The 18,181-nt window shown below is 36.5% G+C and overlaps 1 protein-coding gene across 1 annotated transcript in view; it reads right to left on the reverse strand.

The window, feature by feature from the left end:
- Positions 1-763: 763 nt before the first annotated feature.
- The window catches only part of AGMO (alkylglycerol monooxygenase), a 310,594-nt gene continuing 293,176 nt past the window's right edge, over positions 764-18,181 (reverse strand). The window contains exon 13 of the mRNA XM_074266588.1: positions 764-2,330. Coding sequence (XP_074122689.1) covers positions 2,250-2,330 — 81 coding nt within the window. The 3' untranslated portion in view covers positions 764-2,249. The remainder of the gene's footprint in view (positions 2,331-18,181) is intronic.

The raw sequence follows: 18,181 nt of genomic DNA on the forward strand, positions 1-18,181 counted from the left end.
TGAGATATCTACTCATCATGTGACTTTTGGTAAATCATTACTTTCCTAGGACTTAGAGTTTTCTCATTTATAGAATGAGGCTTTGGGGCTAGCCAGTCTGTGAGCACCCCCACAATTGAAGAGATACAACCCTGGCAAGTTGCCTAATAATTACAAATGACATCACCTGTAATGCCATAGTCATTAGAACATTAAAATTCCCTTCAATATTTGTAAAGAAGGTATATTCCCCCTGCCTCTGGGTGTTGTAGTTTATGGACACTAGGGAATGGAGTCTGGATCCTTGGGGAATTTTTACCCTGGAGGACATGGGCATCCTGGTAATTCTCCATGCTTTCAGATTTTGCTCATGGGAAGTCCAAATTCTGTTGCTAAGGGACAAAAACAGGGCCCAATATGTGTTTATGTCTTGCAGTGATTTCTATAATTCTGTATTAAATTAAGAAATATGAAAAGACAATTAGAAGAACCAACCCAATGACTCAAACTTCTGATGCTTGAGATAGATTGGTATTTTTTCCATAATGCAAAATTTCATCTTCCCCTGCTGTAAGAGTTTGAAAAAATAAAAGCTTTTCAGGTCTGGAGATGATGCCTGTTCTAAATACCCACCTGCAACTCTAACTCTTTCCTACTTTCATTCTATTTTTTCTGGCTGTACTTAGGGAGAGGGGCACAGGCCAAAAACAGAGACTGTGGAAGCAGAAGTTTGATCTGTATCATGAAAACCTATGGAATATAGGAAAGAAAAACACACTTTCAATGAAAACAGTCCTCAGGCTGTATTTATCAATAAATGAAACAACACTCAATGCCCTTATAAAGAAACAGAGAAAAACAAAAGCAAAACTGGAAAAAAAAATAAAGAAGAAAAAACCCAATGCCTTTGTTTCCATCAGTCTTCCTCTTAAAATAACCTTCTCATTTCCTGTCTACCATTGAGTTGGGCACAAATACTTGGAGCATGGATATTGTGCCATTTACCTTTATTTCCACAAATTATAACAACATGGAGCCACCAGAAAGCTCTTCAGTAGGGGAATCTAACAGGCTGCCCATATTCATTTGGGAAAAATCACATGATTCTGTTCCAACATTCATTTATTTTTTTTGCTTGCTTATTGGTTGCTTTATTTATTTGTCCATCTTTTCATTGTATTTTTATTCAATCAGTAGTACACCATTTACTTATTTATTCGTTTGGTTAAAGGCTTCCTTATGTTTTTACTTGTTCCAATTGTCTCAGATCTAAAATTACATTGACATAAGGAATTTCTCCTTTGGAAATATCTTCTAGTTATGGATGTGAATCAGAAGGCCATGAGTCACTTCAGTCTTATGTGCTGGCTGGAATACTGATGTGATAGATAGATAGATATAGATAATATAGATATAGATATAGTCTATGGGTATATCTTGCTTAAAGTCCCACATAAATGATGTTGCTGATTGTCAATGGCATTGTTATGATCTTGTTGCCTTGACTATATCATTCTTCTCAGTGTTGACATTCAGGCAGCGTGGTACAGAGGAAAGGATAGTAAATTGAAAAATCAGAAAAATCTGGTTTCAAATCCTGTCTCTTTTATGACTATAGCTATAATCTTGGATAATTCCTTCATCTCTGGGTTTGCATTTCTTCAAGCAAGCAAATAAGCAGGTATTGATTCAATTTCAATTAAACTCCTAATAGTGATTCAATAATGACAGGATTCAACTAGAAGCCCTTTGAACTCTCTGATAGTTCAAAACTGATGTTGTTCCAATTTCCAATGGTTCTTCCAAAGGATACACATCCTTGTAAGAGGAAAATGTGTCTTATTTTATCTTTTCAGTTCTTCTTGTAATTCCGTGCTTTAATAAATTTACAATAAATTACCAAGGAAAAGCAGCCTATATTAATAAGACATTACAAATAACATCTAAAATCTGTAAATAGTTGCACTCCTGTCACTAGCCTAATTGAAAAGTGACAAAAAAGATACATTTAAAAGGATTGGGTCATAGTATTAAATTCAAAATTGATAGGAAAAGAATTACATCAGATTCTATAACAATTTAATCAAAAAACTAAGTCAAAGTTAACGACCATTAGAGTAAACCTTCCAAACCCTTGGATATAAAGAGTATATCCAAGGTTCAAGTACTGAATTACTTCTGCATTGAATCGTTGGCATCTGCTACAGGGTTATAGTCAGCCCTTCATTGCTGCCCTCCTTCTGGTTGATATAGAAGGTCTTAGACATCTCTCAGAGCTGCTTTGGATGGCCTGAGGCAAGTTGTCTCATGCTTCTTATTCCCCAGTAGGTGGTGCAGATAGAAAATAAAATCTGTGGAAAAAACCCAAAGATATATAAAGCATGTGGAGAACAACAACAACAACAAAAAGAGTATTGGTTCTATGCTTTGATCAATATTTAATATTCATGTTCAACTGGCAAAGAGAAATTTTTCCCAAGAGAAATAAGCCCAGGCACTCTAGCTGGAGTTATATTATACACATTAGATCTGGCAGCCTAGACTCTGATATGGCTTAACAAATACAAGTTAAACATGAATTCGGGAGGCCCAAGTTGGAAGAGAGAAATTGTTTTGTTCCTGTGACTTTCTTCAGCTGTGATACGCTCAGTTGCTGCCACAGATGGGCTTCTAAATGTTAGGTCGTGAACAGAAGGAGCTCTCTCCTGGCTGTTGGGCATACCGAGAGTTTTATGAACTGTAGTAAATGATCTCATTGTTTTTATAGACCAAGATGCCTTGTAGAAAAGAAGGAAAAAATGATTTTTAAAAACTGCCCCCTCCCTCAAAGTCTATATGTTCTAGGAGTCCAGGAACTCCACTGAGTCCCAGATGACACGGGCTGTGTTCCAAACACATTATCCCTGTTCTCTCAATGACCCATATCCTTCCTTCCTTCCTTCCTGCCTTCATTTTTTCCCATTCACCCAACGAGCATTTATTAAGCACCTCTAATGTGGAATACACAGTTCTAGATACCGGAGATGTAAAGATAAAATCAAATTATTTTTTGACCTCTAGGATTTACAAATTTAGATGTGGAAATCAATCAATACCAAATTTCTTATTTAACATAAAAGGCAATTAAGGAAAGGATAAGGGGGTACGCTATATCTCTAATTTCACTAGTATATTTAATTCCGAGAAGAGGAATCCTTCTCTACTAATGCAGCTAGGTACATTCTCTATAAATAATCATCTTAAAAAGTAGCCTAGAGAAATAGTATAAAACTCAAATAGAAACTGGAACCATTGAACTGTCCCTATGGCTCCCTCCCTGAGAGGTGCATGATGATAATGTTTTAAAATGCAATGTTTAACTGCTTACTGTCTTAGGTAGGAGGGTAAAAATTTAGAATGAAAAATTCTTTATAAAATTAATGCTAAAATTTGTTTTTATATGTAATTGAAAAAAATGCTATTTAAAAGAAAAATGTAATATTATTCATGTTTTTATTAGATTTTTATTTAATTAGTTAAATATTTCTCATTTATGTTTGGTATGATTTGTGAAAATTCCTAGCCCCATTTTGGATACCGCTGACTCCTGGAGTCAGTGACCAGTGAATGTCGGGGTTAGGATTTGAACCAAGGCCTTCCTGGCTTTTGAACTGACTTCCTATAAAAGAAAAATAAAATATTTTGCAGGAAAGAAGGCATTAGCCATTGATGGAACAAAAGCCATTGAAGAAGGCTTCATGGAGGAGGTACACTAAGAGGCCAAAGTGATGGAGAAGTCTCTTCCAGGAATGGTAGAATGGCTCTGACAGGATTCCTGAACAAAGACAAAAATCTGGGAATAAAATGTCATGTATCGGGAAATGGAAGCAAGGCAATTTGGCTAGAGCTTGGAGCTCATGGAAAGAGAATGAAGGAGGGAGGCCATGTGAAATCAGCCTAGGAAAAGAGGTTGAAGCCAGATTTTGAAGGGTGTTTAAATGTCATATTTTATATTGTCCTCAAATCCTAAGAAACTAGTAGGGCTTTGATGCAGATAGTATCGTAGTAAGGGCTAGCCATCCAATCTATAAGGTTATCAATGTTATAGCCAGGTATAATTAAAATGGGATAGGGGAGAGTTAGAGACAAGGAAACCAAATCAATAGGTTGTTTTGATCATCAGAGACCCAAATTATGGTGACTTGGACTCCTCAGGTGTAAAATGATATTTACATCTGAAAATGCTATCTTCTTAAAGAAATAGTCCTCTAAGCTAATATATTGTGTTGGCTGTTCCGTCTTTTCCTTAGTTTTATTTTCAAAGAATGATAAATGAAACAACATAAGAAAACATCATATATAAAAAGTCTGAAGGAAGTCCCCTTCCTCACCTATCTGCATTCCCTACACACACACACACACACACACACACACACACACACACACACACACACACTTTAAATGTTAAGTTCTACAAAAGAGGGGTACATTGAGCAAATTCAGCATTTCTGAATTTAATTTTAGCAAATTCTTTTATTCTAGAGTTCCAAGTCCCACAAGTTCCAAATAGATCCACAGAGCAGATAGTAGACATCTCCTACCCTGCTACTTTTTTGTTTTGTTTTTAAGCCATTTGGCTCTGATTTCATTCTTTTTTTTACTTTTTTCTCACCTGTCCACAAACTATTAAAACATCATAATTCTTTCCCAACTTCTGTATCCTGTAGGACATTAGGAAGCTTGATGGACTGTGATGTTGCTGGAACCACCAGTGTGTATCTAAAGATCACTTATTTTCTTGTATTATTCTAACTTCTTTTCTCACCTCCTAAACCACTCCCCTCCTCCCTTCTCAGGAAGAATATCACTATTCCTAGAAGCTCTATAAAACCTATTTACAGAGGAAAATTTTTTGAGCAATAAGGATGGATAGACAGGACCATTCTTGAGGAGATGCCGATGTCCTGAGGTAGAGCCAAGGGCCATTACCCAAGGCCAATCATTAATCTACAGGAAGGACCTTATACTGAAGGGCTTTTGGCTCTCATAGAAGGGAAAATGAGAGGAAAAAAAGTAATAACTTCCAAACATTGCCATTTGGATTTTATGTGTGGGTGGTTTAGTTTCAAATGATCCTTCTGGGCCATTCTAGAGAACTAATATCCCAAACATTAACCCGTCTGATTGCTTCATTCAATTCCCGACATTCCTTCCAGTTTATAATACATACAATATGAAAAATTACTAGAAGGACTTCAACAGTAATGTTGTATCAGGAGTCAAATAAGCATAACATAAAATGTCTCTAGTGGTACCCATGGAGGAAAAAGGAATAACAATGCGTCCAAAACTGGTTTTCATTTTCTTTTTTTCTAAATGTGATTCCCAAGCGATGGCATAAAGGATTTCTTTGTTGCACTGGTGCTAAAGAAAGTCCTTCCCCATCCATTTCAAAATATATTACCCCAAAGGGTTAACCTTTGGGAAGGGAATGGTAAATAGTTACCCATTCAATGGTTTGTTCCAGTGGGGAAGAGGCATTTTTCTCAATGGAAGAGGGACAAAGTGATAGGATTTATAAAAGGAAATTAGTCTGATCACATCCTGGAATGGTGCTCCAGCTTCAGGAGCAAACAATTTCCTTTTTTCTAAATTAAACACATTCTAACTTTGATGAACATGAACAAATACAAATATTTCTGTTGGGAAGTAAAGAGAAATGAAAGAGTATTGTTTATCATATCATTATGTATAGCTGGCCTGTGAAAGCATACACTCAAACCAGAATGGCAGTTCTTTTGCTGACTTTTCTTGTTTGAGTCTGCCTCTCACTCCTGATCTCTGCTATGAATTTTCCTGCAACCCTGTTTTGATGATTTTAAATTTATTTTAGAGCCTAATTCTCCTCACCGTTCAGTTGCCACTTTCTCCCCACTCCACTAAACAGAGCTCTCACTCATAATCTAACATAACCAAACATCAATCAAAAAGTCTATCCCTAAAATGTGTCACCTTTTACCTTCAAGTTTATCACCACTGTCAAAAGGTGAGACGCCTATTTCATTACTGTTTCTCTAGAATTGCAACCTGAATTCTTAAATCATCTAGGTTCCTTTTTAAATATGTCACTAATTTATATCACATTCTCTTGGTTCTAATCACTTTTCTGAGCATCAGTCCGTAAAACTCTTCTTAAACTCCCCTGAATCCAATCCTTTCATCACCATTTTTATGATACAATAATGTCCATATTTTTTTTTTATTTCTTTAGCCACACTTCAGCTGATGTGTACCTATTTATTTTTCCTTTTTTCTATGACAAAGAAAAAGTATCCTATATGGTTGTTTTGGTTATTGTTGTTATTTATTTGATTTTATCTTTTTTGGCTGCATAATTCTAGAAGTGGTATCACTATATTAAAGAGTATATACAGTTATGTCACGGAGTATATACAGTTATGTGACTTTTTGGATCTAGTTCTAAAGTTCTAACTTGCTTTTCAGAATGGTTGAAACAACCCGCAATTCCACCAACAATCTATTAACGCATCTTTCCTCCCATATTTCTTCCAATAAGTGGCTTCATATGTAAAATAAGGAGGCAGTCAATACTAAGGATTGTAATTTTGTTGTAGCATAGACTCCCTTTTCAGTTTGGTGAAATCTGGAGAAATCTTAGTTCAGCAAGCATTTATTAAGCACCTACTCTGTGCCTAGAATTATGCTAAGTGCTAGGGACACAAATAATGACAAAGATAGACCCTGTCCTCAGGGTGCTCACAACCTACTGGAATAATATTCATAAACACACAAATCAAAGTTCATTTAATAAATCAATCATATTGAAATAATGTAATAAATGTATCTACATATATATGTATATGTAGATATATGTACATATTCAGGTTAAAGAGCCTTGAAACTAAATTACCTCTATTATTCAAAAGATTCCATTGGTTTGGAGTGAAAACTGAGTCTAAACATTGATCATCAAATAGTACAATATTTGAGCTTGTTGTTCTGGTGATAGAAACTATTCATCAGGAATAATATCTAATATGAAAGTAGCTCGAGAGAATTATAGCAAAGCATTTATAGATAGAATGGTCCCCTTAGGGCCAGGAACACTTGATTCAAGGTATAAATCTGAGCCTAATGTTTTTAGGCTTTGCAGGTTTCTAGGCCCTAAGCATCTGTTTAAGGCTAGATGTACTATCCATGTAGCTAGTTTTCTCTTGAGGAAGGTCAAACAGCAAAAATGTTCCATTCAAAACAGTAATAAAAATGGAAAAGTGATAATAATTGATATTTACATAACACCTGAAATGTGCAAAACATTGTGTGTATATATATAATCTCATCAGATCATAATTATTCTGGAAGAAGAAAAGGGAGTAAATCACAACCAGGCCCTGCTAATTTTAAACTTCAGCCTTCTTAGAAAAAAGAAATTTTTACAATTTAAATTCTCTTCTCTTATTCATTCTCACTCTGTCCAAGAATTTAAATTTGCAGAGAGGCTTAAAAGATTTTGTCACATCCTGAGGAACTTAGGTGTTTCAAAGAAATAGGTATTACCTAGAGCAGAGAGTGATGGGTTTCAATTATAGCCAATTTTCCTGGATATCAAGGATCAAAATTCTCCCAGAAAACAAGATCAGTATGATTTGTAGTTAAGTGTCATCATTAACTTAAGACCCTTATAAACATGTTCTCAGGTGAACCAATAGGACGAGGTTGAAACTAACTCATTAACTCTTCAAAACTACAGCAAAACTTGTTAAAGAATCTCATTCTGTCCTGCCTTCTGAGACTCTAATTTATTTCCTTAAATATGTATGTGGGAAAATGCCTCCCTGAGAAGTAGCATCTCATTGGCTTTTGTAGTCCTTGGCTGTGGTAACAGAATTGTACACATATCACTTAGAATATGGATGGACATTAGAGAGTCAAGCTTGAAGATAAATAGTTTCATAAGCAATGTAGAAAGACATTTATTTTGCTTCTCATAAAAGAATAAAAGGACTTTCAGTATGAAATATACTTCAGGAGAGAGATGAGTATTAATCATATTCAAAACAACCGAGGGAATGGCCATCATCTCTACTTCCCATCACTGAATGATTGGCAGGATGATTTTAAATTCTCTTCTTGAAAAACAAACTGAGAGCTCACAACTCATACTAGCTTCTTTGACTTTGGCAATGCTTCCAAGATGACAAAATTAGAGATTATTTAACCAAAAAATCGTCAATTTCTTATTATGATAAATAAGTCCACCTTATAACTTAATTTTGTCAAAAGTATCAGAATATTTGTAATTTCAGTGAGATGTGTTTGGGATCAGGCAGAATCTGACATTCTCTGTCTCGGGAAAGTCCTTATTTTATAGATATGATCACCCTTAGGTAAATATTAAGTTCTCTCAAAATGTCACCATTTAGGGTCTCCCCTTGATGATGTCAAGGAAGTTTGACAAAAAGGATAGGGAGAGGAATTCAGAGGTCAAAATCCACAAAAGCTGTTTTGCCAGAATTAGCCATTCATAAATAATGAAAGAAAGATGGAGTCCTTATTGCCAAAAAAAGTTTCTTCTTCCTGATTGTGTAATTGATATATTTGAAGGGAGAAAGGGACTGTAATTGTAAAGCCATTAGGAAAACTAGATCCATGCAATATGCATCCCCAGCATGAAAATGTTACTTCCCTAGGAGAGTCTTAAAGACATATGGCCCAAAATAGGAATTTTCCAGCTATTCTGAAAGTACAAAGTCAGGCTTCAGAGGCCAATTAGAAATAAAGACATTGCCAATGAATGTATTATATAGAGATATCATATGGATATCTACATGTATATGTATATGTATATGTCACAGATAGATATAGTTCATGCAGATGATACTGATATATACAGTGTATCCATCCCAGTTTAAAACTACACTATTTCTAATCTATTTATAATTTATAATAGCTTCCTTAAGATCACATCAAAAGTATGAATTTTTGTTATAATTCTCTATTTTTATAATTTCATCTCTATCTATTCTTTTTCCTGCCAATAGGTCTTAAGGAACCACATGGTTCCAGGGAAAAGTCATGCAGAAGGAAAATGGAGAACTTGGCAATCTTATCCAATACCTACAATCTTGAAGAGGAGGAATCTGAGGTACAGGGAAGTTAAATGACTTTTCCAATGTCACTTAGGCTAGAATGGGGCAAAATCTGAACCCTGGTCCTTTGACTCAAGACACCCTCCTTTGTCTATTGTCCATGGTACCTATTAAAGCTCAAAGCTCTGAGGGAAAAGAAACACTGACTAATTTTATAAAATCTATTCACTTGTTTCATTTGGAAAGGTATTTAAGAAGTCTCTATTCTCTAACTCCTCTCAGGAGTATATAAGTTATTATTAAGCTTAATATGCTATATTCATTTTCGAACAAAGTTTTCCATTAATCATATTATTATTATTATTATTGAGATTTTAATTTGAAATTAAGATTTAAAATAATCATCTGAGAGTCATATTACAAAAGATGGTGCATATAAAATATATTTGTCTCTTTATTTACTAGCTAAGCCGGTCCCATGTGTTTTATATAAATAGAGAAAAGTGAGGAATATTATGATTTATATATATATATATGTGTGTGTGTGTGTGTGTATTTATACATATATATGTATTTATACATATATATATGCCTCTCTCTCTTATATATATATATAATATTATACATATGTTCACATATATGTCTATATATAAAGAGATATAGATATCTATGTCGATATTTATATATATTACACTCATGTGCTTTATTAAATCTATGATTTCATAGCTGGTGAATATCTATCCTCTGTAGCAAAGTACACTGAAATCCATCAATGAATGCTATTCTGATGTCCCCTAAAATTCCTCATCAAGAATCCATCTGTGTGCTGGAGATTTCCTCACTTTGCTTTCAGAGGCAAACATGCAGGCTGATCCTCAGAAGTCCCTCAGTCCTGTCACGTACTTTTATTATTTTGACAGAATCACAGAATCGGAGGAGAATCACAGAAGGTCAGGGATCTTTTGATCCAACTCATACACCAAAAGAATCTCTAGCACAATGTGACTGATTAAGGAGTCAGCTTGAAGATATATGAGGAGGAAAACCTCACCACTTCCTGAGGCAATGCAATCTATTGTGGGTCAACTACTATTATTAAGGGATTTATCAAACCTAAATTTGTTTCTTTGCACCTTTCACACAATGGTTTTACCTCTGTCCCCTGGGTCCAAAAAGAACAAGGTTTTTCATGTTCTACATGAGACCCTCCAAAGATTTAATAACTTAATACTTATAATGAATATTTAATATTTATATAGTGTTACTAGGCCCTATACAATGCTCTTTACACTTATCTCATTTTACTAAAAGGGGATAATCAATTTGCACCAAAGGAAATAATCATTCCCTCTACCTTTCATCTTCTCTTGTTCAATACTAAACCTGACCATTTCCTTTAAACAGTCTTCTTGTCACATGAAATCAAGGCCCATCACTACTCTGATCACCTTGTTCTTGACACTCTCCAACACCCTTCTTAAACCATGATGCTCAGAACTGAACATAATCCTAAAGATGAAATCTGATCAGGGAAAAGGGATACCCAAAGTCCCACTTATTTTTAGTTTCTGTTGTTCTCCTTGTACCTTACATTAGGAGCAGCATTTTGTGTATAGGTGCATATACATGTATAGACATAGATATAGATATAGATATAGATATAGATATAGATATAGATATAGATGATATAGATAGATAGATAGATATAGATATAGATATAGAGATATGTAGATATATCTATAGATATAGATATATGCTTTAAGGTATGTCTATATATACAGGCATGATTATATTCATAGTCCTTCCAATAAGGAGTCTTAGACAGTTATCCATGTTATTTAAGAAGTTAAGTGACTTGTTCATTCACACAATTAGGGTGAGGATGAAATGAGATTTGAACCCAGGTCTTTATGGAAAATTAGGTAAACAGTGATTCTATAACAAAAACAATTCCTGAGCCCAATATTGTCACACATGGATGTGCAATGGCCATCAAATCTGTCCCCCACATATTAGAAGGGGAGTGCTATAGCGTCTCCTCAAAATGAGGACAATAGTAACAAGAGACAGTGTCCTTGACTTTTTCTTTTGCCCATCTGGGTGGCTTGAAGTTCTTGAACAAATGAAGAACAGGGGATGGGAGCTCGCTCTATTCCGACAATCCTAGACAGATCTTCCAGTAGCAGTCCTTTCTTCACTTCCCCAGAGTTGAATGTCTCTCACTGTCTGTAATGATTTATTAGCCCTGAAAAAGTTTTAACCGCACAAGAAACTTTGGGCCATCCCAGAATGGCTTTCGGCAATCCCGCTGGAATGTGTCTTATGTTCTGAGAGACCGTGTTCGAGCTGTCACACTTGCTCACATTTGAAACTTATAAACAGAGGTAGGAAGAGGAGGGTTTGTTCAAAACTCTCGGAACATATGTTGTATTAAATAGAAACCTACCTCCGGCTCACAGCAAACGCATCAAGACAGTTGGCATGAGCCAGCTACTGTGCCGGCAAAGCCATCTGGTGGGAATTGTCAAAACCACAATTAACATACCATGCAAACAGACGATGAGCTGCTCAGGGCTTTCTCCGGCTTTCCCCGGCTTGGATCTGGTGCTACTGACAATGTTTGTCTACCTCTTCCAACGTCAACTCTGGTTGGCCTTCCCACCATGGCAAATCAGACAAGCGGAGGAGAACAAGCTAACAGAGACTAGGAGGTGGAAGTTTGCAAAGACATGGATATGGATCAAGTGAAGCTTTCTATGCTGTACCACGTCCCTCTCAAACCATTTTACTGTTGTCTCCTGCACAATGAGAAACCCTCAATTCAAAAAGATCTCCTGGAAATTTGCTAGCTCCTACAACAGATAGACAGCAAACAAATGCTTGTTTTTCCCTGGGTGTGACAGCTTATACTTAAAAAGAGATATAAGGAGAGTGCCCAGTGTTCCTTTGACATTCAAAGTGGAAAATTGATTTCAAAAAAAAAAAAAGAAAGAAAGAAAAGAAAAAGAAAAGAAAAGAAAAGAAATACTACACATGTGATTTCCATCAATATTAATGAGAACATTAATTTTATATTTTTCCTTTCACCAAGATCCCTAGCTTACAAAATGTATTTTTTCCTGCGAAGTACAATATAAAAATAATAAAAGACAAAACATATATATCCATGATATAGGAGCATACATATGCAAAAGATTTTGGGGGCAAGTATTATTAGACCAACCTCTTAAATGTCCAATTAGTATGTTATATATATACATATATACATATATACATATATACATATATATATATATATACATATATACATATATATATACATATATACATATATACATATATACATATATATATATATATATATATATATATATATACAGGTTTATGTATTTAACTATCTCAGTAATATAGAATCTGCAAAAGTAAATTCCTTTAAGTGTTTTTAATGCTTTCATGTTTCCTAAAATACTATGTTTCTTTCTAAGGTAGAAAAGAGATTAAAAAGTTACACACATGAAGACAGAACATACACCTCCAAACACAAAAGTAACTTAGAATGCAAAGACATGTCAGGGAAGATAAAATCTCTTAGCCTCAATTGTCAACCAATTCCTGATAATCCAGTTGGACAATTCCCTATGGGGAAAGGGATGTCTAGTCCATGCCATTCTTAGACAAGAGTTTCAGTCACAATGAAGTTGCCCTTATAATTGCCCTTAAGCATGGCATAGATATGTTCTGAAATGCATTCTGTTAAATATCATTATTCCAGGTCAGAATTTTGGATTATCTATTTTTATATAAGTACATTTTTTTTACAAAAGAAAGAAGGAAAGAAAGAAAGAAAGGAAAAAAGGGAGAGAGAGAAAGAGAGAGGAAGGGAGGGAGGGAGGAAGGGAAGAAGGAAGGAGGGAGAGAGGAAGGAAAGTAGGAAGAAGAGAGGGAGGTAGGGAGGAAAGAAGGAAGAAAGGGAGGGAGGAAGGAAGGAAGAGAGGGGTGGAGGGAGGAAGGAAGGAGGATAGGAAGAAAGGAAAAAGGACAGGAGGGAGGAAGGAAGGAAGGAAGGGTGAAAGGAAGAGAGGAAGGGAGGAAGGAAGGAAGGGACATAGGAAGGGAAGAAGGAAGAGAGAAAAGAAAGAAGGGAGGGAGGGAGGAAAGGAGAGAGGGAGGAAAGAAAGAATAAAATACACATACAATGTGGTCTGTTTTATTTTTTTATAAATTTTATAAATAATTTATAAAATTGAAAAAGTCCAAATCAGAATTCATTGGTATTAGGCCCCTACTGAGTGTCACCTCCCTTTTTTTTGCACTAAAATTTGAGTTGGATAATTCATTACAGTTAAAGTTATACTGAACCCTGATCACTAATTCCTCTACACAAACTTCTTCCAGAGGGTGAGGCTGAATTGATTTAAAAAATAAAAGAACTCAATATCTACTTCACTTCCTGCTATTTCTTTGTCCATTTATGTCTTGCCTTTCATTCATTTTTTCTCAAAACTGGAATAGAGGTCGCCAGAGCCAAACAGCTAGAGTACCACTCTTTTCCTTCTCCCTTCCCCCCTTCTCCAAGCCTTGCAGCTGTGAGATCAAAGCATTTTGTACAAAAACACCAGCCCACTAAATGGTGACTGATTATGCTTACAGACTTTTTGAAAATGAATTGGAAGGAAAGTTGGCATATAGTTTAGCAGGTCACTAAGCCTGAATCAGATTACCATGTTCTGATTGGCTCCAGTACATAGTTTAAAAAATAAAATAAATAAATAAATACATAAATACATAAATACATAAATGAAAGGATTTGCTTTTTAGGCTACAGGACTCTTTGGGTTTAATACACCAATTTGTTAAACAATATTGTTCAGCTTTCGTATCATCATGGAAAATGAGAGGAGGAAGAAAGGAAAGGAGGAAGGGAGGAAGAAAGGGAGGAAGGGAGGAAGGAAGGGAGGAAGGGAGGAAGGAAGGGAGGAAAAAGGGAAGGAGGAAGGGAGGAAGAAAGGGAGGGAGGAAGGAAGGAAGGAAGGAAGGAAGGAAGGAAGGAAGGAAGGAAGGAAGGAAGGAAGGAAGGAAGGAAGGAAGGAAGGAAGAAGGAAGGAAGGAAGGAAGCAAAAACATAAGTATATATATATAAATATAATATAATAATACATATATATTTAATACAGAGAAGAAAACAAAAGACTAGAAATGAACACAGATTTAATATACACTTAAAATGAATGGTGTATAACAAAAGTTCACGATTTAGGTTTCACATACAGTTATTATAATAGTCTGTTTTCTGTATATTCCTATCATTGTGACTGTTAAGTTGATATTAAATAAGAAAAAAATTCAAAAATGAACATTAATAGATAGTCAAGTAATCTGGGGCTCGGTATTTCTCTAATGGCAAAAGCATACCATTGATGTCTCACTTCTAAAGATCTCATTCCTGTTGTTCCTATGTAGAACATCAAATTTCTACATGGAATAGTAAAAAAAAAAAAATGGAACTGGGCATTCCTGTGAACTATAAGCTGCATTTTTAGGGTTAGGTACTCCTATTCTAGAAAGATCTACAAAGGACCGAGATCCATTTTACTGTCTAGGAAAAAAGGGAAGCCCATTAAATGATGTAGCAAGGATTCCATTTTTGCCTCACATAAATGAATATACATGCAGCATTTGCAAATTATTCAGTCGTGCCCACATATTTTAAAATTTCTTCTCTAGTTCTAAATAGGACTCTGAATTTTGTGTAGATTTATGTCTTGGAGAGAATACTTGCCCTTTCTTGTTTTTTCACTGTGTATCAAAGTGCTGCTTGGATTCTTCACAATGGTGGCCCTTTCTCATTGTGGAGTATGGAAGGTCAACAGCCCACATGTGGCTCCCAGCTTGGGGAAGTTTTCTCAGTGTTCTGCCAGGGATGGGACCGGCCTGAATGCTCTCTCTCATAAGTTCTAAGTCATAAACTGCATCCTTCTTGACCAGTCATGCCAGAAGTGGCCCCAAGGGGCCTCCAAGGCTTGGCTGATGGGATAATGGGAGGGTTTCCTGGGCCGCCACAGCTGTTTTCCTGAGAGAGGCCCAGATGCCTGGGTCTGTCCGACTTTCCGTTTTTTGACTACCTGTTCTGGAAGCAGTTCCAACAAAGGGGAAGGAAAACAGCAGGCATCCAGCTGTTTTAAATAAGCCTTGGCAACACAGGTACTGATTACATAAACACTGAAAAAATTCAAAAAGCATTTTTTTCTCGGACTTTTGGGCTATAAAAAAGGTGTGAGACTGTACCAACACTCCACATCGCCTCTTCTTGAGGAGAAATTTAATGATTAGGATAAAGCCCTCAATTAGGAAAGCAGAGATGATTCCAGAAAAAGAGAGATACCACATCCAACTGGAAAAGATCACACATTATAAAGAATCCAGATTGGAACGCCCCACATTCTCCACATGGCTGGGTATAGCACATCATGCTTTGTGGAAGTGTCAAGGCAAAACGGGCACTGGAACACTGGCCTCAGCGACACAGTTCTTGTTTGCCTAAGTGGGAAGAGTGTGTGTGTGTGTGTGTGTGTGTGTGTGTGTGTGTGTGTGTGTGCGCGCGTGTGTGTGTGTGAGTGTGTGTGTCTGTGTGTGTCTGTGTGTGTGTGTGTGTGTGTGTGTGTAGGAATCCAGTGTGACGACTTTATCCAATTGACAGTTGACAATTTCTTTCCTTTCTTAGTTTTTTCTCTCCATGTTAGTATTTTTTACCTTTCATATCAACCAACTCTTGAGTGACATTTCATTCTTGAAAGGAAGGTCAGTCACAATCCTACTTTTCACATGTATGTCCGACTGCCAACCAAGAGGAGGCTGGGAGAATATTAGGACCCCAATAGGTGCTCACTTATGAAATGGGGGCAAGAGGGTAGGAAGGGCTGGTGGAAAGGCATCTCTCTTAAGGGCATATGTTCCAAAATGGCAGTTTGAATCTGATCTAAGCCTTCACGTACAGACTTTGATCAGGAGCTTAGCTTCTTTTTCAACACGTTAGGGTCAGAAGAGAAACTATTAAAATATACTGAATTAGGTTGAACCTGAGAAGTTTTCCTGATATAGCTAAGTTCTTCTCTGGGAAACTCCCATGCTATACTCAGCAATACAGCAGGGAGACAACATTTAAATCTTTCACCCTCTGTTGTTACTTTACTGCACCCATGCTTCTGCCTTGGGCCATGGCTCTCCTCTTTAAAATGTCATTTTCATTGGCCAAAGATTTTTTAAGACATAAGTATGTGCATATGACTTAATTTCTTTCAAGTTTTCCTCAGAGTTTTACTTCACCACTCCTACCAATAGCAGGTACACCCACCATAGTGTTCTCATAGCCAATTAGACTTTCTTTTATTTTTTTTTTTATCTATGATTTGGAAATGTTTATCTTCTAAATGATTATATGTGTACAAGTTGCTTCTCTCTCCCATTACTTTTAGTTGAACTCTAAAATCACTATATATCACAAAGGAAAAACCTCTTATCTGAACATAAGTTTTATAAAAAGAATCTCTCTCTCTCTCTCTTTCTCTTCTCTCTGTCTCTCTTCTCTCTCTGTCTCTCTGTGTCTCTGTGTCTCTGTCTCTCTGTCTCTCTTTCTCTGTCTCTCTGTCTCTGTCTCTGTTTCTCCTGTCTCTCTCTGTCTCTCTCTGTCTCTCTGTCTCTTTGTCTCTCTCTCTCTTTCTCTCTCTCCCCTCTCTCTCTCTCTCTCTCTCTCTCTCTCTCTCTCTCTCTCTCTCTCTCTCTCTCACACACACACACACACACACACACACACAAAATTACTCATCAAAAGTAGGGGTTACCAATTACAAGTACAGGTAAAAATATTGACTAATCCTAGGGGACATATGGTTTGCAAAACTAGGAATGTACACTCTCATTATCTTAAAAAAAATTGATTAAATGAAAACATATTTGTGTGTGTGTGTGTGTGTGTGTGTGTGTGTGATATGTAAATTTACATGGAGAAGGAAAACCACTGACAAATTACCAAATGAAGACAGAACTGAAATGAGCTGGGCAGAGTCCAGCCTGGGCTGTTTGCATGGGTGTTGAGACCGTGGATATCTTAGAATCAGCTGGAGTCGGGATAAGCAAAAGTCTTTCTTTATTCTTGGTCTTTTGGGGTTGCTCTTAGGAGATTAGATATAGGAATCTCTACACCTCCTTCCTCTCTCTCTACCACCAAAGAATGATACTTGTCCTCCTATTCCACCCCCTGATCTCTCCTCCCTTCTCTCATCACACCCGCAGATCGAGCCAGCATGGAGTGGAGTAGGGTCATCTTCTAAACTTGTTAATGGAGAATTGTCCAATTGGTAATTAACCCTAAATGCTGGATTACCTTGCATCTAGGTCAAGTACATCTGCTCAGTTCTAGCCCTTTACACATGGGGATGAACTAGCTAGTGGACTGCAGATAAGTTCTGAGAAGAAAGTATTAGAAGGAGGGGAGGAGGAAGATCCGGAAGATCAGTAATCTGGAAAGATTTAGGTGGCTTAGAACACTGTTGTCTAAGTCAGAATGGAAGGGTGAGCTGGTCTGGTCTCAGACCACTAATGTGAAGGCCTTCCAGTAGGATTAGGGCGTGATGATGCTTGACACCAGTGCAAAATTATGAACAGAGAGATATTTCAGGTTGCTGCCAGGTTAAAGAAACAAACAAAAACTGTCTTGGATGGATCTCAGAATGCCAAAGTTTAATGAACTGTCCGTCTTCTCAGACATTATGAGCTGCCTCTCATGTAGGGGGTGGCTCAAGAAGAAGTTGGATGGTGCTGAGTGGGCTTGAGAGGGGATTATTGGTCAGAATCAGATTGAGATCAATAGTCTCTGAGGTATGAAGAGACTGAGAATTTGAATGAGACTTTCCCAACCTATTGCTCAAGTCACAAAATTCAGAACCACTTTATTAGACATGATCCCATTGAGTGTGAGTCCACTGGGCACGATACACTGTCAATGATGATGAAAGAAAACATTGTAATTCTTCTAATTATAAATTATACTTAGGTAAGCACATGTCATTTAAATAGTTGTGTTTTGTTGTTGTTTTATTTGATGAGGTAATTGGGAT

The sequence above is a fragment of the Sminthopsis crassicaudata genome, chromosome 5 (assembly GCF_048593235.1).
Source record: "Sminthopsis crassicaudata isolate SCR6 chromosome 5, ASM4859323v1, whole genome shotgun sequence".
NCBI classification, from domain to species: domain Eukaryota; kingdom Metazoa; phylum Chordata; class Mammalia; order Dasyuromorphia; family Dasyuridae; genus Sminthopsis; species Sminthopsis crassicaudata.